The 21,731-nt window shown below is 46.7% G+C and overlaps 1 protein-coding gene across 1 annotated transcript; it reads right to left on the bottom strand.

The window, feature by feature from the left end:
* Positions 1 to 2,012: 2,012 nt before the first annotated feature.
* On the bottom strand, positions 2,013 to 3,806 carry LOC139231269 (uncharacterized). The gene has a single exon (XM_070862500.1). The coding sequence runs from the start codon at positions 3,804 to 3,806 to the stop codon at positions 2,013 to 2,015; it is 1,794 nt and encodes a 597-aa protein (XP_070718601.1).
* Between the last annotated feature and the right edge of the window lie 17,925 nt (positions 3,807 to 21,731).

The following is a 21,731-nucleotide window of genomic DNA, read 5'->3' as shown; positions in this document are numbered from 1 at the left end:
TCATCTGCCATGCATTTGCCCACTCACCTAACCTATCCAAATCACTCTGCTGCCTCATAGCATCCTCCTCGCAGCTCACACTGCCACCCAACATAGTGTCATCCGCAAATTTGGAAATACTACATTTAATCCCCTCATCTAAATCATTAATGTACAGTGTAAACAGCTGGGGCCCCAGCACAGAACCTTGTGGTACCTCACTAGTCACTGCCTGCCATTCTGAAAATTATCCATTTACTCCTACTCTTTGCTTCCTGTCTGCCAACCAGTTCTCAATCCATGTCAGCACACTACCCCCAATCCCATGTGCTTTAACTTTGCACATTAATCTCTTGAGTGGGACCTTGTCGAAAGCCTTCTGAAAGTCCAAATACACCACATCAACTGGCTCTCCCTTGTCCACTCTACTGGAAACATCCTCAAAAAATTCCAGAAGGTTTGTCAAGCATGATTTCCCTTTCACAAATTCATGCTGACTTGGACCTATCATGTCGCCTCTTTCCAAATGTGCTGCTTTGACATCCTTAATAATTGATTCCATTTTACCCACTACCAGGTAGTTCGGTAGTTTGTGTCTGTGAGCTCGGGTGGTTTGTATCTGTGAGCTCGATGGTTTGTGTCGATGTAAGTTCGGTGGTTTGTGTCGATTTGAGCTCAGTGGTTGGGTCGATGTGAACTCAGTGGTTTGTGTCTGTGAGTCGGAGGTTTGTGTCGATGTGAGTTCACAAGTTGATGTCGATGTGAGCTCGGTGGTTTGTGTCATTGTAAGCTCGGAGGTTTGTGTCTTTGAGTTCAGTGGTTTGTGTCGATGTGAGCTCGGTGGTTTGTGTCGATGTGAGCTCAGTGGTTTGTGTCGATGTGTGCTCGGTGGATTGTGTCTGTGGGCTCGGTGGATATTAGTGTCCTAGATCAGGCCAACATCCCCAGCATTGAAGCACTGAGCACACTTGATCAGCTCCGCTGGGCTGATTGTCCGCATGCCAGACACGAGACTCCCAAAGCAAGCGCTCTACTCGGAACTGCTTCATGGCAAACGAGCCAAAGGTGGACAGCGGAAACATTACAAGGACACTGTCAAAGCCTCCCTGATAAAGTGCAACATCCCCACTGACACCTGGGAGTCCCTGGCCAAAGACCACCCTCAGTGGTGGAAGTGCATCTGGGAGGGCGCTGAGCACCTCGAGTCTCAACGCCGACAGCATGCAGAAATCAAGCGCAGGCAGTAGAAAGAGCATGCGGCAAACCTGTCCCACCCATCCTTTCCTTCAACAACTATCTGTCCCACCTGTGACAGGGAGTCTGGTTCTCATATTGGACTGTTCAGCCACCTAAGGACACATTTTAAGAGTGGAAGCAAGTCTTCCTCGATTCCGAGGGACTGCCTATGATGATTGTGTCGATTTGAGCTCCATGGTTTCTGCCGATGTGAGCTCGGTGGTTTGTGTCTGTGAGCTTGGTGGGTTGTGTCTGTGAGATCGGAGGTTTGTGTCTGTGAGTTCGGTGGTTTGTGCTATATATGAATAAAGAGTCTGACTGGATACTGTGAGCTCAAAGTAAAGTGTGACCTTAAGCTTTTATTGCAGATCTCCAAGTGCCTCTCCAGCCTGTGAGGCCTCCTTAAGTACCTGTGCTCCCAAGAGATTGTGGGAGACCTTGGACATCAGCGGATGAGCCCTCTGGTGGCTTTACAAAGTATATACAAGTTTACATACATAACAGTTTGTGTCGATGTGAGCTCAGTGGTTGGATCAATGTGAGCTTGGAGGTTCATGTCTGTGATCTCAGCATTTGGTATCTGTCAGCTCAATGGTTTGTGTCGATTTGAGCTCAGTGGTTTGTCGATGTGAGCTTGGTGGTTGGGTCGATGTCTACTCGGTGGTTTGTGTCGATTTGAGCTCAGTGGTTAGGTCAATGTGAACTCAGTGGTTTGTGTCTGTGAGTCGGAGGTTTGTGTCGATGTGAGTTCACAAGTTGATGTTGATGTGAGCTTGGTGGTTTGTGTCGATGTGAGCTCAGTGGCTGGGTCGATGTGAGCTCGGTGGCTTATGTCCGTGAGCTCGGTGTTTGGTATCTGTGAGCTTGGTGGTTTGTGTCGATGTGAGCTTGGTGGATTGTATCGATGTGGATTCGATGGTTTGTGTCAATGTGAGCTCGGTGGTTTGTGTCAATGTGAGCTCGGTGGTTTGTGTCGATGTGAGCTCAGTGGTTTGTGTCAATGTGAGCTCGGAGGTTTGTGTCGATGTGAGCTCGGTGGTTTGTGTCGATGTGAGCTCGGTGGATTGTATCGATGTGGATTCGATGGTTTGTGTCAATGTGAGCTCGGAGGTTTGTGTCGATGTGAGCTCGGTGGTTTGTGTCAGTGAGCTCGGTGGTTTATGTCTGTGAGCTCGGTGGTTTGTGTCTGTGAGCTCGGTGGTTTGTGTCAATGTGAGCTCGGTTTGTGTCAATGTGAGTTCGGTGGTTTGTGTCGATGTGAGCTCGGAGGTTTGTGTCAATGTGAGCTCGGTGGTTTGTGTCAATGTGAGCTCGGTGGTTTGTGTCGATGTGAGCTCAGTGGTTTGTGTCAATGTGAGCTCGGAGGTTTGTGTCGATGTGAGCTCAGTGGTTTGTGTCAATGTGAGCTCGGAGGTTTGTGTCGATGTGAGCTCGGTGGTTTGTGTCAGTGAGCTCGGTGGTTTATGTCTGTGAGCTCGGTGGTTTGTGTCTGTGAGCTCGGTGGTTTGTGTCAATGTGAGCTCGGTTTGTGTCAATGTGAGTTCGGTGGTTTGTGTCGATGTGAGCTCGGAGGTTTGTGTCAATGTGAGCTCGGTTTGTGTCAATGTGAGTTCGGTGGTTTGTGTCGATGTGAGCTCGGAGGTTTGTGTCAATGTGAGCTCGGTGGTTTGTGTCGATGTGAGCTCGGAGGTTTGTGTCAATGTGAGCTCGGTGGTTTGTGTCGATGTGAGCTCGGTGGTTTGTGTCGATGTGAGCTCGGTGGTTTGTGTCAATGTGAGCTCGGTGGTTTGTGTCAATGTGAGCTCGGTGGTTTGTGTCGATGTGAGCTCGGTGGTTTGTGTCGATGTGAGCTCGGTGGTTTGTGTCAATGTGAGCTCGGTGGTTTGTGTCAATGTGAGCTCGGTGGTTTGTGTCGATGTGAGCTCGGTGGTTTGTGTCGATGTGAGCTCGGAGGTTTGTGTCAATGTGAGCTCGGAGGTTTGTGTCAATGTGAGCTCGGTGGTTTGTGTCGATGTGAGCTCGGTGGTTTGTGTCGATGTGAGCTCGGAGGTTTGTGTCAATGTGAGCTCGGAGGTTTGTGTCGATGTGAGCTCGGTGGTTTGTGTCAATGTGAGCTCGGTGGTTTGTGTCAATGTGAGCTCGGTGGTTTGTGTCGATGTGAGCTCGGTGGTTTGTGTCAATGTGAGCTCGGAGGTTTGTGTCAATGTGAGCTCGGTGGTTTGTGTCAATGTGAGCTCGGTGGTTTGTGTCGATGTGAGCTCGGTGGTTTGTGTCGATGTGAGCTCGGTGGTTTGTGTCAATGTGAGCTCGGAGGTTTGTGTCAATGTGAGCTCGGTGGTTTGTGTCAATGTGAGCTCGGTGTTTTGTGTCGATGTGAGCTCGGTGGTTTGTGTCGATGTGAGCTCGGTGGTTTGTGTCGATGTGAGCTCGGTGGTTTGTGTCGATGTGAGCTCGATGGTTTGTGTCAATGTGAGCTCGGTGGTTTGTGTCGATGTGAGCTCGATGGTTTGTGTCAATGTGAGCTCGGTGGTTTGTGTCGATGTGAGCTCGGTGGTTTTGTAAGAATTTAGCCAAAACAGACTTTTGGACATTGCTTGGACACATTTTATGTTTCTGCAGAGAGCAGACAGCTCTGACTTGGGGCAGGTCCAAACGTGCCCCACAGGAATACACATCAGGTGGACAAGGAATCATTGATGGACAGGCCCTTTGTCTAGCAATCAGTGAGACGTTAAGTAAAGTGGCCCGTGTTCAGGCCATTAAAAGAGAAAGGAAAGCTATTCGACCACAGACTTGTCAGAACCACACATCGAGGTAGAGCCCAGTTGACAAAGTAACAAGCCAAAGACTTGATTTTGTTTTTCAGTTGCACCACCTCAGGGGATGAACAGTTAAACTTTTGGCGCGAGAAGAAGCATTTTTGCAAGTATAAGAGACGGCAGTTGCAGCCATCTCTCTCTCTCTCCCCTCTTCTATACCTGCTTGCCTCGTTCAATGCACAAGGACTGAACACTCTGTCTGGGACGGAGAGAAGAAACCACTATCTATGAGCAAAGAGAGCCTCGCTATTTCGACTCGGAAGCTGACCTTGAGACTAGAGTTGAATACCACAGATTGGTACAGACCCAGAAGATACGCCTCATTGGGAGAAGCAGCGAGTAAACCAGAGGGGTAATTGGTGAGCATTTATCCCAGCCCACACATCTTTAAGACCACCGCATAATGTGAAAGGGTGTCGTGTATCCCAACCAAGCCTTAGGGGTTTTAGTGGGGAGATTTTTGCAAGGATCATAAGCGTACGCACAATTCTGTTGGCCAGATTCAGTGGTACTTTTGAATCTGGGCAGGGGTGTTTTAGACATGGGTACTTCACGTTAGGGGCCTATTCAGATGCACCAGAGTTGTGTGTTGTACTGTGTTTTTTTATTTTACACTACCAGAGTGTGGGTGCAGGTGTGTGCTTTAACTTGAATAAAAGCATTGTGATGGTGGAGACCTTAAAGATCTGTCTATGACTGTACATTACTGTTCCGGTGTCAGAGGGGTGATTCGAAACCACCAAAGGACAAAACCACTTACAGTTTGTGTCTACGAGCTCGGTGGTTTGTGTCGATGTGAGCTCGATGGTTTGTGTCTGCGAGCTCCGTGGTTTGTGTCGATGTTGTAATATATGTATAGCTCCACCCAGTGTACTACTGCACCACCTTGTGGACTATTATGCCATTGCAGCCATTGCTGTTTACAACAATAAACAGTTCAGGTCACCTGACATGGCTCCCTGATGTTATCAGCCAACTTATAGCCTTTATGTTTGTGATGTCGTACTAAAAACTTAACATTTGGTGATGAGAATGGGCTAATCGGATAACAAAGCTGGAATGTTTCTTGGTGGATGATTCAGCCATTTGACAGAGAGACTTTGAGAGTTTCTCTGTTTATATTGACAGCTAAAAATCCAAGGTAAATTACAAGCACACTTGGCTGAACTGCCAGAGTCCAGATGGCCGCGCCAATGGGACTAACATGGCACTTTGGGGAGTTTCAACATGACCGTGAAAGTTTTGGTGCTTATGTGGAGCGGCTAGAAATGTCTTTCACCGCAAATAATATCATTGAAGTCCCCAGTGATGAAAACCATAACTGGGTGGAGTTAGAAAGAAAACGTGATGTATGAACCCTGAAAAATGTGCTTGTGCCTGTCAAGTCAAAGGACACATCACTTCAGCACATTACGCACTACAGTCTTGAGCCCCTGGAAATTGCTGAAAATCATCGTTTCGGAATACGAGATCAGTTAACCGACGAGAGTATCAGTGAGTACATAGTAGCATTAAAAAAGCTTTCTATTCACTGTAATTTCGGAAACTTTCAGGACCGAGCATTGCGTGACCGCTTTGTTTGTGTGATGAAAAATGAAGTAATCAGAAGAAAATGACTGACAACTCCTAACTTGACTTTTGATTTAGCTTGTCAGACAGCTATGTCAATGGACATGGCCAACAATATTCCCGAGAATTTCGTACCATTTCCAGTCATCACACAACCGAGGTGAATCGCCTGCAAGTTAAAAGTAAAAGACAGTTGGGCCCCAAGGTCTCAGTAACTGGCAATGGTAACAGAGCATTGAAGTCCTGCTATCGGTGCCTGGGAGAACACATTGCTCAAAGTTGCCAATATGTGAAGGCAGAGTGTTTTATCTGCAGGAAAACTGGGGATCTTGCGAAGGCATGCCAACTGAAGGGTAAACCAACTTTTAAAACTATAAGTAGAAATCCCCAAAGACTACATAACATGGAAGAAAATCAACAGGATGAGGAGGTTTTAGAGCTAAACATCATCAGGTACAAGAGGGTATCTAACAGCGATTCAAAAAGTATCATCATCCATGTAGGTGTTGCAGGAACCAAGGTACCCATGGAAATCGACACTGGATCATCCGTGAGTGTAGTACCGGAATTGCTATACCTCGATAAATTGCGTGATTTCCCACTGGAGATGGAGCTGCGAGGCTACTCGGGAAAGAACATTCCTGTGGTGGGTCGTATCACCGTACCGGTGAAATACAAGGATCAGTTTCAGAGCTTGCCTCTCTTAGTAGTGGCAGGAGACAAGCCTGCCTTATGAGGAATACATTGGTTGGGATCACTGAAGCTAGATTGGAGTGAGATTTTTTGTGTTGAAATGAGATTTGCTTCAAAGGATGATGTCAAGAAGTATCCAAAGGTGTTCTGAGAAACAGGCAGTCCGATCCAAGGCTTCAAGGCGAGTGTCAGGGTACAGAAGAACGCAAGACCAGTTTACTGTAAGCCATGTCCCATACCATATGCACTCTAGGAGAAAGTTGAGCAAGAACTCAAAAGACTAGAGACTGAGAACATTATCTCTAAGATAGACCTATGTAATTGGGCTACATCCATTGTTGTACCTAAGTCCGATGGTAAGGTAAGGTTGTGTGGTGATTATAAAGTAACCGTAAACCAGGTTCTCGAGGGTAATCTCCCCTCTACATTGCCAAATGTAGATTTGTTCACAACAGATGGTCAGATCTTCTCAAAGTTGGATCTTACGAATGCCTACTTACAACTTGAACTAGATGAGGAATCCAAGTCATGCTTGACTATAAATACTCATCTAGGCCTATATCAGTTTAATAGGCTACCATTTGGAGTGTTTTCCGCCCCTGCCAAATTTCAAGGGGTGATGAACCAGATTTTGCAAGGTATTGAAGGGGTAGTATATTATTTAGATGACATACTAATTTCAGCATCAAATAGGCAAATTCATAATAACATATTGAATGAAGTCCTCAAATGGTTAGAGAAGCACAGAGTACGAGTGACTCCTCGCAAGTGTGAGCTTTTTCAGAACTCAGTGGAGTACTTAGGGTACAGAGTAGACAAAGATGGTTTACATCCAAGCAAGGGAAAGCTGGATGCAATCAGAAATACACCCACTCCCAAGAATGTTACTGAACTTCGATCATTTTGGGTCTTTAGAACTATTATGGGAAGTTCCTCCCAAATTTAGCTACAGTGTTACATTCACTGAATGAACTGTTGAAAAAACAGGTTTATTGGAAGTGGTCAGAAGAATGTGACACAGCATTCAAGGAGTGTAAAAGCAAATTGGTAGAGAGCACCATGTTAGTTCACTGTGATGTATCTAAGGAGATACGTATTCATCTATATTCATAGTCGACGTATTTACTGAGGCATATGAAAGCATGGGCCTTACGCTAAACATCAGTAAGACAAAGATCCTCCACCAGCCTGTCCTCGCCACACAGCACTGTCCCTCAGTCATCAAGATCCTCGGCGTGGCTCTGGACAACGTGGACCACTTCCCTTATCTCAGGAGCCTCCTATCAACAAGAGCAGGCATTGACGACGAGATCCAACACCCCCCCAGTGAGCCAGTGCAGCCTTCGGCTGCCTGAGGATAAGAATGTTTGAAGACCATGCCCTCAAAACTGTTATCATGCTCATGGCCTACAGGGCTGTAGTAATACTCGCCCTACAGTATGGCTCAGAGACATGGACCATGTAAAGTAGACACCTCAAGTCACCAGAGAAATACCATCAACGATGTCTCTGCAAGATCCTACAAATCCCTTGGGAGGACAGACGTACCAATGTTAGTGTCCTCATCCAGGCCATCATCCCCAGCATTGAAGCACTGACCACACTTGATCAGCTCCGCTGGGCAGGCCACATAGTTCGCATGCCAGACACGAGACTCCCAAAGCAAGCGCTCTACTCTGAACTCAGCCATGACAAATGAGCCAAAGGTGGGCAGAGGAAATGTTACAAGGACACCCTCAAAGCCTCCCTGATAAAGTGTGACACCCCCACTGACACCTGGGAGTCCCTGGCCAAAGACCACCCTAAGTGGAGGAAGTGCATCCGGGAGATTGCTGAGCTCCTCGGGTCTCGTCGCCGAGAGCATGCAGCAATCAAGCGCAGGCAGCAGAAAGAGCGTGCGGCAAACCAGACTCCCTGCCCACCTTTTCCTTCAACCACTGTCCGTCCCACCTGTGGCAGAGACTGTGGTTCTCGTATTGGACTGTACAGCCACCTAAGAACTCATGCTAAGAGTGGAAGCAAGTCTTCCTCAATTCCGAGGGACTGTCTATGATGATGAGGATCTAAGGAGATCAAGCTAGCATGTGACGCCTCTCCATATGGAGTTGGGGAAGAGTGATCTCTCATGTACTATGTAGTAGGGAGCAGAGACCAATTGCTTTTGCTTCATGCACTCTCAGTGCCAGTGAGTGTAATTTTGCACAAATTGAAAGGGAAGCTTTGGCATTAATATTTGAGGTCAAGAAGTTTCACAAATACTTGTATGGTCATAAGTTTACTCTCGTTACGGACCATAAGCCCCTAACAGCAATCCTCCATCCAAAGTCCCCAGTTTGTACATTAGCTGCAGCCCGAATGCAGTGATGGGCTTTGATTTGTCAGCATATACATATGATATTGAATACAGACGATCAGCTGAGCACAGTAATGCTGATGCGATGTCTAGATTACCTTTCCCATCACAAGTTACACCCAATAGAGAAGAACTGCTCCATTTTTCATACATTGATGATCGGTCAGTCACAGCTGAAGAGATTGTTGGAGCAACTAAACATGACCCAGTTATGTCAAAGGTATATGATTACATCAGAAATTGCTGACCAAACCAGGTAACAGACAAAGATATTCATCCATTCTTCAATGGTAGGAATGATTTATCAGTCAATAAAGATTGTATCATGTGGGGTGCAAGAGTGGGTCTACCAAATAAATTCATGTCCAAATTATTAGGAGATCTCCATGACCAGCACCTGGGAATGTGCTTGACCAAGAGTTTTGAACGCAGTTACTTATGGTGGCCAGGTCTCGATAAATATATCAAGTACATTGTCTGTCAGTGTACGACATGTCAATTGGTAAGCAAGAAATCACCATCAGTACCATTACAACCACTTTGAATAGCCTCCCAGGGTGTGGCAAAGGCTACATATCGATTTTGCTGAGTTAGAAGGACCTGAATTCATTGTGATTGATAGCCATTCAAAGTGGTTGAGGTGTTTCCTGTCATGTTTGTAACCGTCACATAACTGTAACCAAACTGTAACCAATATGTCACTGTATACAACTGTGAAATACACACCTTGACCACAGGGGGTGAACTTGTGGGAGACACTCCTTACCTGGTCAGCCAGGTACTTAAAGGGAGGTTCCACGCAGGCTCAGACTCCTTGGTCTGGGGAATAAAGGCGCAGGTCATAAGTGACCTTGTCTGCAGTATATGCCTCGTATGAATATGTTCTAGAGTTGAGAACTCTACATCTGGCAACGAGAAATGGGAATCACTGAACCACAAGGATGGCCACCGGTAGCACAGAGGAACGTTACTGTGTGGGTGAGGACTGGGATGATTTTGTGGAGCGACTCCAGCAGACCTTTGTCACAGAGGACTGGCTGGGAGTGGAAGCGGCTGACAAGCGGAAGGCACATCTACTGACAAGCTGCGGGACAAAAACATATGCGCTGATGAAAGACCTGCTTGCACCTCTCAAACCGACCGACAAGTCCTTCGAAGAGTTCAGCCGGCTGATCAGCGAAAATCTGAAACCGGCGAGCAGCGTACACATGGCCCGGCACCGGTTCTACACACACCAGCGTCGGGAAGGGCAAAACATCTTGGACTTCGTTGCAGACCTGAGGTGCTTGGCCAGCTTCTGTAAGTTCACAGACATCTGCAGGGGGGAGATGTCAAAGGATTTTTTCATTGAGGGCATTAGTCATGCCGGTATTTTCAGGAAGCTTATTGAGGACAAGGACTTGATTTTGGAAAGGGCAGCTTTGATAGCTCAGACCTTCTTGGCGGGGTAAGAGGAGACCAAGATAATTTACGCAAGCAGCCCTGGGGTTAACGTTGCGATGAACTAGGGAGTTAATGTTGTAAAAGTGATAAGCACCCTGCAGGCAGGCAAGGGCAATTTGACACCGACCAGGCAGGCAGGCAAGGGCAATTCGACACCGCCCAGGCAGCAACAAACTCTAGGGTGGGACAGCAACAGAGACAATGGCAGGAGGATCGGCAATTCAAGCCATCAAGAGGAACAATGCCTCCCGTGATGGGGCAATTGACACCCACCACTAGAGTGCTTAGAAACTATCAAGGGGACAATCAGAGAGGAATGCCTGGTAACAGCCCCTTTGTGAACAACAATCTCAGCCAATGCTGGAGATGTACTGGATGACATGATTATGCATTCTATCCACTTTGAATAAGCATCCACCACCACTAAAAGCTGCAAGTTCCAGCAGTTCACCTGCAGGAATTGTAATGCCAGAGGACATTTGGCTAGAATGTGCCGAAAGGCTGCAGCGAGGCTAATCTATGAAGCAGAGGAATCAGACGAGGGGTCTGCAATGCAGGATGATGCCTGGGGCAAAGCCATGGATGCTGAGGTTCAGAGGGTTCATGTGGCTGACGTCCACAGCTCATACACCAAAACGCCACCCATGATGATGAAAGTTTTATTGAATGGCATCCCGGTGTGCATGGAGCTGGATACGGGAGCCAGCCAGTCCCTCATGAGCATCCAACAATTTGAGAGACTATGGCCACACAGAGCTAGCAGGCCCAAACTGAAACGCATTGACACGCAAGAGATCATCCCAGTGCTAGGCAGTGCAAACCTGGTGGTAACACACAATGGATCACAGAACCGCCTGCCACTCTGGATTGTTCCGGGTAATGGCCCCGCGCTTTTGGGAAGGAGCTGGCTAGCCGAGATGAACTGGAAATGGGGAGATGTGCACACCATTTTGTCTGTGGAGCGAAGTTCAAGCTCGCAGGTCCTACAAAAATTCGGGTCACTGTTTCAACCCGGTGTCGGAAAGTTCAAGGGCACCAAAGTAGTGATACACATCACCCCGAATGCCAGGTCAGTGCACCACAAAGCCAGAGCGATGCCGTATGTGATGCGTGAGAAAATTGAGAGCGACTTGGCTAGGCTGCTCATAGAGGGCATAATTTCGCCCGTTGAATTCAGTGACTGGGCAAGTCCCATCGTTCCTGTCCTTAAAGCGGATGGCTCGGTCAGGATCTGCGGCGACTACAAAGCCACCATCAACCGAGTGTCGCTGCAGGACCAATACCCGCTCCTGAGAGCGGAGGACCTTTATGCCACGTTGGCAGGTGGCAAGCTGTTCACTAAGTTGGACCTCACCTCGGCCTACATGACTCAGGAACTGGCTGAAGAATCCAAGCTTCTGACCACCATCACGACGCACAAGGGATTATTCATCTACAACAGGTGTCCGTTTGGCATTCGTTCAGCGGCCGCAATCTTCCAGAGGAACATGGAATGTTTGCTCAAATCCATTTCCGGCACAATCGTATTCCAAGACGACATCCTAATAATGGGTCAAGACACCGAGGAACACCTCCACAACCTGGAGGAGGTGCTACGCCGACTGGACTGGGTAGGCCTGCAGCTGAAAAAGGCCAAGTGTGTGTTTTTGGCCCCAGAGGTCGAGTTTTTGGGCAGGAGGGTTGCCGCAGACGGGATCCGGCCTACCGAATCCAAAATGGAGGCGATCCGTCGTGCGCCCCGGCCTGGCAACCTGCCTAACTTAAGCACATTGTTGGAGCCATTACATGTGCTCCTGCGTAAGGGTTGTGACTGGTTCTGGAGGGACTGTCAGGAACGGGCTTTCAACAGGGCATGGAACCTGCTTTGTTCTAACAAACTGTTGACTTTGTATGACCCCTGTAAAAAACTAGTTTTAACATGCGATGCATCATCATACGGGATTGGGTGTGTGTTGCAGCAGGGAAATGACGATGGCTGACTACAACCGTTGGCTTATGTCTCCAGGTCGCTCACACAGGCAGAGCGTGGGTATGGCATGGTCGAAAAGGAAGCACTCGCTTGCGTTTACGGTGTGAAAAAGATGCACCAGTATCTTTTTGGCAGACCGTTCGAGTTAGAAACAGATCACAAGCCGTTAACATCCCTGTTGTCCAGCAGCAAGGCTGTCAATGCCAATGTGTCAGCTTGCATACAACGATGGGCTCTCACACTGGCTGCATATGACTACACCATATGGCACCGGCCAGGCACCGAAAATTGCGCTGACGCACTCAGCAGGCTTCCACTGGCCACCACTGAGGGGGCAGCGGAGCAAAGCGCTGAGATGGTCATGGCCGTTGAGGTTTTTGACACCACAGGCTCCCCCATCACAGCCCGCCAGATCAAACTCTGGACCAAAAGGGACCCCCTCCTATCCATGATAAATAAATGTGTCCTGACTGGGGATTGGGCACCCACATACGGGGTGTACCCCGAGGAGGTCAGACCGTTTCAGAGATGGATGGATGAGCTCTCCAGCCAAGCCGACTACCTACCATGGGGCAGCCGGTAGTCATGCCCCAGAAAGGAAGGGAAGCATTCATCAGAGAACAACACAGCGAGCACCATGACATTGTGCTAATGAAGGCCATTGCCTGGTCACATGTATGGTGGCCGGGGATTGACTCAGACCTGGAACACTGGGTTTGCAGGTGCACGACGTGTGCCCAGCTGGGCAATGCCCCCAGGGAGGCCCCCTCAGCCCGTGGCCCTGGCCCACCAGGCCATGGTCACGCATCCACGTGGACTATGCGGGGCCGTTCATGGGAAAAATGTGCTTGATTGTAGTCGATGCATACTAGAAATGGATCGAGTGCATCATATTAAACTCGTGCACGACATCCATCACCGTGGAAAGTCTGCGCACGGCTTTTGCGACCCACTGCTTGCCGGACATTCTGGTCAGTGACAATGGCCCGTGTTTCACCAGCCATGAATTCCAGGAGTTTATGTCGGGTAATGGCATTAAACACATCCGAACGCCGCCGTTCAAGCCGGCTTCCAATGGCCAGGCGGAACGTGCGGTCCAAGTCATAAAACAGGGCATGCTCCATGTCCAGGGATCCTCTCTTCAGTACCGCCTATCGCGCCTCCTGCTGGCCTATAGGTCCTGCCCGCACTTGCTCACGGGAGCGGAACTCCTCATGAAATGCAAGCTCAAAACGCGGCTGTCCCTCATTCACCCAAGCCTGGAAGACATTGTTGAGGGCAAGCGGCAGTCCCAAACCAAGTGCCATGATCGAAACTCAAGGGGGAGGTGTATAGAAATGGATGACCTGGTATTTGTGCTTAACCATGCACTAGGACCCAAGTGGCTTGAGGGTACTGTAATTGGTAAAGAGAGAAATAGGGTCATAGTGGTCAGACTAAACAATGGGCAGAGATGCCGCAAACATCTGGACCAGGTAAAGAAAAGGTTCAGCATGGACACTGAGGAACTTGAAATAGACCATGGGATGTCAACCACACCACTGCCAGTGAACGAGCAACAAGGACAGTCAACAGCATGCAGTCTCTGCAGCCAGCCCGGAACCAACTCAGGCCACAGAGACGCAAGCCACGGCTCAAACACCAGAGCCACAACTGCGGCGCTCCACAAGAGAGCGTTGACCACCTGAAAGACTCAATCTTTGACCCAAAGACATGAGGAGGGAGGTGATGTCATGTTTGTAACCGTCACATAACTGTAATCAAACTGTAACCAATATGTACACTGTATACAACTGTGAAATACACACCTTGACCACAGTGGGTGAACTTGTGGGAGACACTCCTTACCTGGTCAGCCAGGTACTTAAAGGGAGGTTCCACACAGGCTCAGCACTCCTTGGTCTGGGGAATAAAGGTGCAGGTCATAAGTGACCTTGTCTGCAGTATATGCCTCGTGTGAATATGTTCTAGAGTTGAGAACTCTACATTTCCAATGTGGAAAATAACAACAAGTGAAACACTAGATATTTTGCGAAGATTATTTTCTTCATTTGACCTCCCAGAAGAAATCGTTTCTGATCATGGACCACAAATTTGTTCAGAAGATTTTTCACAGTTCATGAGAAAACTGGTGTGAAACATACTAAGGTTCCACCGTACCACCCTGCTTCAAATGGTGCAGTAGAGCACACTGTACAAATTATAAAATGTGCCCTCATCAAACAGACGTGGATCCAAATCCAAGGAAACGACAGTTGTCATTGGACCACAAATTGGCTAATTTTCTAATTATGTATTGTAATACTCCTCACACAACTGCTGGTAGAACACCAACAGAGTTGTTTCTCAAACGACAGCCACAAAACAAATTCTCGTTGTTAAATCCAAACTTGGCACAGTCTGTAGAAGAGAAACAATGAAGACAGAAAGAGAATCATGATAGAGATAGAGTAAAAGAGAGAAGTGTGCAATTAAATCAGAAGGTGAAAGTGAAGAACCATCACTATAAATGGGTAAAGTGGTTACCAGGAGGAGTGGTGAAGATATGTGTTCCTCACACATATTTGGTCAAGATGTTTGATCATGGACAGACGGGTGAGGTTTGTTCACATTGTTCATATTTTAACTACAGACATGGAAAGAGTTGAAGGTTGGAATGATTTGATTATTTTAACTCATCGGATAGTTTTGATACAAGTAAAGTACCAGTAGAATATCCCACATCAAATGTAATGGAATCAAGTCCAAGAGAAAGTCAGAATTTAAGTCAGAGTTCGAGTCATGCAGACAAACAGTCTGAAGTTATAGGGAGTTCAAATGTAAATCAAGGGCATCCCTTGGAGCAAAACTTTCCTTTGGATTAGTCTCAAATGAGTCTAAGTTCAACACCATGTATGGAAGGTTCCGTTCGAGAGCGAAGATATCCTCTTCGAAACAGAAAACAAATGGTTAAGCTTGATTTGTAAATACGGCAAAATAGGTCCACATCCTTTGTTATGTATAACCATGCAAGTTATGTAGGATGATTGTTTGTTAAAATTACCTCTTCATTAAGGAGGGAGAAGTGTAATATATGTATAGTTCCACCCAGTGAACTATGGCTCCACCCAGTGGACTACTGTGCCATTGCAGCCATTGTTGTTTACAACAATAAACAGTTCAGGTCACCTGACAAGACTCCCTGAAGTTGTCACCCATTTTATAGCCTGTGTGTTTGTGATGTCGCACTAAAAACATAACAGATATGAACTCGGTGTTTTGTGTCGATGTGAGCTCAGTGGTTTGTGTCTGTGAGCTCGGTGGTTTGTGTCAATGTGAGCTCGGTGGTTTGTGTCGTTGTTTGCTCGGTGCTTTGTGTCGATGAGAGATCAAAGATTTGTGTCTGTGAACTCGGTGGTTTGGGTGTGTGAGCTCGGTGGTTTATATCTGTGAACTCGGTGCATGTGTCGAAGTGAGCTCGGTGGTTTGTGTCGATGTGAGCTTAGTGGTTTGTGCCGATGTGAGCTCGGTGGTTTTTGTCTGTAAGCTGTAAGATTACTAATCTTCAGAAAAGCACAGAAGGAGACCATGAACTAAAAATTGATTAATCCAAGCTTTTGGAATTTAATCCAAGCTTTTGGAATTAAGCTGGACAATTAAGGACATTCTGTGGTCAGGAACCAAAACTGACTTCATGCATAACAACAATGGAGTTGTTACATGAGACCCTGAACTTGATTGACCAGGATGGGGAAATCAAGCCCACTGGAGACATCAAGTCTGTAAAAAGACCAGACAGCAAAGGAACCACATCAGCTGCACATTTTTGGGGAACGAGGTGTTAAGATGAGAAATCAACTTGAGCTTTGCAGACTCAGTGTGCAAATGGGAAAACAGATGAGTTCATTATTGCAGTCAGTCAACCAAGGGGATCACAAAACAATGTATCGATGCAAACACATTATCAAAACCGCAGTGGCAGGAGATCAGTCAAAACCTGGATATAAATATGCGAGCTAGAAGCAGCTTAGCAGAAGAAAGACAAGAAAAGACAGAAGAAGAAGCACACAGAAGAAGTAAAAGGAAATGCGTACAGATGGACAGAGGTCGAAAGAATGAACAGATGAACGGACAGAAGGACATGTAGCACGGAACGTACATGAAAGGAACAGCACTGCAGAGAATGGCCAGAAGAAGAACCAACCGGTCACGGAACTAATGACCATGGACCTACAATATCTATGGCCAGGAAGGGTGATTGTATGTTTTCAGTCGATTTTTCTCGAAGTGTTGTCCTGTAGTTTTAGTGGGTTTTCGTCTGTAATAAAACTGACACTGGGTTAAGCCTAAATTTTGTGCCATGTGTTGTCCTTTCCCACTATAAGTTCCGAGGTCTAAGAATCAAAGTAGAGTGAAAAACAAACAACCTACAAAGCTCGGTGGTTTGTGTCGCTGTGAACTCGAAGATTTTTGTCTGTGAGTCAGTGGTATGTGTCTGTGAGCTCGGTGGTTTAAGTCTGTGAGCTCGGTGGTTTGTGTCGATGTGAGCTCTGTGGTTTGTGTCTGTGGACTCGATGGTTTGTTTCGATCTGAGCTCAGTGGATTGTGTCATTGTGGACTTAATGGTTTGTGTCGATGTCAGCTCAAAGATTTGCGTCTGTGAGCTCAGTGGTTTGTGTCGATGTGGGATGAATGGTTTGTGTCGATGTGAGCTCGGTGGTTTATGTCAATGTGAGCTTGGTGGATTGTATCTGTGAGTTCGGTGGTTTGTTGTTATGCATGAAGTCAGACAAAAATCTTTGAGCTGACATCAACACAAATCATTGATTCCACATTGACACAAACCATCGAGCTCACAGACACAAACCACAGAGCTCACATCGACACAAACCATCAAGCTCACATTGACATAAACGACTGAGCTCACAGACACATACCACTGACTCAGAGACAAAAATCTTCGTGCTCACATCGCCACAAACCACCGAGCTTTGTAGGGTGTTTGTTTTTCACTCTTCACTGATTCTTAGACCTCGGAACGTATAGTGGCACAAAATTTAGGCTTAACCAGTGTCAGTTTTATTACGCAAGAAAACCCACTAAAACTACAGGACTAGATTTCGAGAGAAATCGACTGAAAATATACAATCACCCTACCTGGCTGTTGCTATTGTAGGTCCGTGGTCATTGGTTCCATGACCGGTTGGTTCTTTTTCTGGCCGTTCTCTGCAGTGCTGTTCTTTTCGTGTACGTTCCGTGCTACATGTCCTTCTGTCCGTTCATCTGTTCATTCTTTCGACCTCTGTCCATCTGTACGCATTTCCTTTTACTTCTTCTGTGTGCTTCGTCTTCCGTATGTTACTGTCCTTTTTCTGCTAAGCTGCTTCTAGCTCGCATATTTATATCAAGGTTTTCACTGATCTCTCGCCACTGCGGTTTTGATAATGTGTTTGCATCGATACATTGTTTTGTGATCCCCTTGGTTGACTGACTGCAATAATGAACTCATCTGTTTTCCCATTTGCACACTGAGTCTGCAAAGCTCAAGTTGATTTCTCATCTTAACACCTCGTTCCCCAAAAATGTGCAGCTGGTGTGGTTCCTTTGTTGTCCGATCTTTTTTACAGACTTGGTGTTTCCAGTGGGCTTGTTTTCCCCACCCTGGTCAATCAAGATCAGGGTCTCATCTAACAACTCCATTGTTGTTATGCATGAAGTCAGTTTTGGTTCCTGAGCACAGAATATCCTTAATTGTCCAGCTTAATTCCAAAAGCTTGGATTAAATTCCAAAAGCTTGGATTAATCAATTTTTAGTTCATGGGCTTCTTCTGTGCTTTTCTGAAGATTAGTAATCTTATAGCTTACAGACAAAAACCACCGAGCTCACATCGGCACAAACCACTGAGCTCACATTGACACAAACCACCGAGTTCACTGCGACACATACCATTACGTCCACATCATGTTCACAGATATAAACCACCAAGCTCACAGACCCAAACCACCGAGTTCACAGACACAAATCTTTGCGCTCACATCGACACAAAGCACCGAGCAAACAACGACACAAACCATCATGTCCACATCGACACAATCCATTGAGCTTACAGACACAAACCACTGAGCTCACAGACACAAACCACTGAGGTCACAGACACAAACCACTGAGCTCACAGACATAAACCACTGAGGTCACAGACACAAATCACTGAGCGCACATCGACACAAAGCACCAAGCTTACATCTATTATGTTTTCAGTATGACATCACAAACACACAGGCTATAAAATGGGTGACCACTTCAGGGAGCCTTGTCAGGTGACCTGAACTGTTTATTGTTGTAAACAGCAATGGCTGCAATGGGACAGTAGTCCACTGGGTGGAACTATACATATATTACACTTCTCCCTCCTTAATGAAGAAGTAATTATAACAAACAATCATCCTACATAACTTGCATGGTTATACATAACAAAGGATATGGACTTATCCATACATGGTATCGAACTTAGACTCATTCGAGGCTGATCCTGAGGAAAGTTTTCCTCCAAAAGATGCCCTTGATTTACATTTGAACTCTTCTGCATGACTTGGACTCCGATTTAAATTCTGACTTTCTCCTGGACTTGATTCCATTACATTTGATATAGGATATTCTACTGGTACTTTACTTGCATCAAAACTATCTGATGAGTCAGAAATAATCGAATCATTCCAACCTTCAACTCTTTCCATGTCTGTAGTTAAAATATGATCAATGTGAACAAACCTCACCTGTCTGTCCATGATCAAACATCTTGATCAAATATGCATGAGGACCACATATCTTCACCATTCCTCCTGGTAACCACTTTAACAATTTATAGTGATTGTTCTTCACTTTCACCTTCTGATTTAATTTCACACTTCTCTCTTTTACTCTACATCTATCATGATTCTCTTTCTGTCTTCATTGTTTCTCTTCTACAGACTGTGCCAAGTTTGGTTTTAACAACGAGAATCTGGTTCGTGGCTATTGTTTGAGGAACAACTCTGCTGGTGTTCTACCAGTAGTTGAATGAGGAGTAATTAGAAACTTAGCCAATTTGTGGTTTGTGTTGATGTGAGCTCGATGGTTTATGTCGATGTGAGCTCGGTTTTTGTCGATGTGAGCTCGGTTTTTGTCGATGTGAGCTCGGTTTTTGTCGATGTGCGCTCGGTGGTTTGTGTCCATGTGAGCTCGGTGGTTTGTGTCGATGTGAGCTCGAAGATTTGTGTCTTTGAGCTCGGTGGTTTGTGTCTGTGAGTTCAGTGGCTTGTGTCGATGAGAGCTTAGTGGTTTACTCCTTTAACATGAACTTCTGGACCTGGAGCGTCAGGACCCTCATGGACAACTCCAGCAGCGACAGGGCGGAACGCCACACCATCATAGTTGCCTGGGAACTTGGAAGCTTTGATATCGACATCGCCGCCTGTCATGTATGTACATGCTGTTTGTAGCCACCAGATGGTGTCATTGTTGGAGGCCACTGAGCAGCACGCACATGGTGCTGCTCTGGTATAAAAGGCCAGCCATTTTGTGAGTCAGGTCTTTTGGGCCATAAAAAAGCAGAGCCAAGGGTGCACCTTGTTCAGCTAAACAGTACTCAGTTTATAGCTTTATTGAATACATAACATTTGGTAACGAGAATAAAAGAGCCTTTGTTTGCCAAATGAGCACGATTGGATTTTTAGAGCGATTCGTGGAGGGAGCAGATTGGGAAAGCTTTGTGAGCCATTTGAACCAGTACTTCGTGGCCAACAAAATGAAGGAGGTCGGCGATGAGATCGGCGCCGGGCCGTGTTCCTCATTCCGTGCGGTTCAAAGATCTACAGTCGGATAAAGAATCTACTCATGCCTAGTGATCCATCGGAGAAAATGTACAAGAAGTTGTGTACATTGGTATGGGAGCACCTCAAGCCAGATGATGGCATCATCATCTTGAGATACAGGTTTTATACACACGTTCGATCGGAGGGCCAGAGCACGGCGGAATTTGTTGCAGACCTGAGATGTCTAGCAGGACCGTGCAAGTTCGGGACGGTGTTGCCAGACATGCTGCGGGACTTCATTGCTTTCGGTATCAACCACGAGCTGATCCTGCAGAAACTTCTGGCGGTGGAGGAGTTGAATTTAAAAAGGGCCATCCAGATCGCTCAATCATATATGACGACAGACAGGAGTTTAAAGCAAATATCGGTGAAGAACCGAACCTCGGCAAATACTGTAAATGCGATTGATTCGGCGTTCGGTAGAGCGGCACATGGCAGGGCCTATCCGGCTGTGTTCACGAAACCTGTGGTGGCCCAAAGCCCACCAGTGGGAATGTATCCGACTTCTCCGTGTTGGCATTGTGGGGGAAATCATCGGCACCAGCAGTGCGGATTTAAGCAATATAGTTGCAAAGGCTGTCTGAGAGTGGGGCATCTCCAGTGCAAGTGTCCGCAGATGAGCAAACGATCTGTCACGCCACGTGGAGGATGAGAGTCAGACTAGCGCCGATCTGGATACACAATCCGAGATGCCAGAGAAGGAAGTATATGGACTGTACTCTTTCATAACCAAGAGTAAACCAATTTTGATTAAGGTGAAGTTTAACGGGATATCGGTATCGATGGAACTGGACACAACGGCGAGTCAATCGATCATGAATGAGAGAGCATTTAATAAGCTGTGGGATACTAAGACTGTGAGGCCCAGGCTGAGCCCTATTAACGCCAAGCTGCACGCGTACACCAAAGAACTGATAAAGGTGATTGGCAGTGCACAAATTAATGCGTCGTCTAACGGTGCGGTTTACGAGTTACCGCTGTGGATTATTCCGGGCAATGGCCCAATGCTACTTGGCAGGAGCTGGTTGGAGAAAATCAGATGTGACTGCAACAACATAAAGGCGTTGTCATCGGAGGAAGGTACATGTGCCCAAGTATTGAGCAAGTTCCCCTCGCTGTTCGAACCGGGTATCGGTAACTTCACGGGAGCCAAGGTGCAGATCCACGTGGACTCAGATGCAAGACCTGTCCATCATAAAGCTCGGGCAATGCTGTATATGATGAGGGAGAAGGTCGAAATTGAACTGGATAGACTCCAGTGTGAAGGCATCATAATCACCGGTTGAATTTAATGAATGGGCCAACCACATTGTTTCTGTGCTGAAAAGTGATGGCACAATCGGAATCTTTGGAGACTACAAGGCTATGATCAACAGGTTTCAAAACAAGATCAGTACCTGTTACGGAAGGCTGATGACTTGTTTGTGATGCTAGCTGGAGGGAAGTCGTTCACAAAACTGGACTTGATGTCAGCCTATATGACGCAGGAGTCGGTCGAGACGTCGAAGAGACTTACGTGTTTTAACACGCACAAAGGACTGTTTATTTACCACAGGTGCCCATTTGGAATTCGCTTGGCTGCAGCAATATTCCAGAGGAATATGGAAAGTCTACTGAAGTCCGTTCCCAGAACCATCGTGTTCCAAGGTGGCATCCTGATCACCGGTCGTGACTCCAAAGAACATCTGAACAACCTGGAAGAGATTCTACTGCGTTTGGACAGAGTGGGATGCAGGCTTAATCACTCGAAGTGCATCTTCATGGCACCAGAGGTCGAATTTCTCGGGAGGAAAGTCGCCGCTGATGGCATCAGACCTACTGAGGTGAAAACCAAAGCCAT

Source organism: Pristiophorus japonicus, chromosome 2 (assembly GCF_044704955.1).
Source record: "Pristiophorus japonicus isolate sPriJap1 chromosome 2, sPriJap1.hap1, whole genome shotgun sequence".
Lineage (NCBI taxonomy): Eukaryota > Metazoa > Chordata > Chondrichthyes > Pristiophoridae > Pristiophorus > Pristiophorus japonicus.
Note: the sequence above shows the minus strand (reverse complement) of the source record. Positions and strands in the feature narration are given on the sequence as shown.

Bases quoted from the DNA above. Each gene is read 5' to 3' on its own strand.
- LOC139231269 (XM_070862500.1), bottom strand. From the start codon at position 3,806: ATGTCCAAAAGTCTGTTTTGGCTAAATTCTTACAAAACCACCGAGCTC.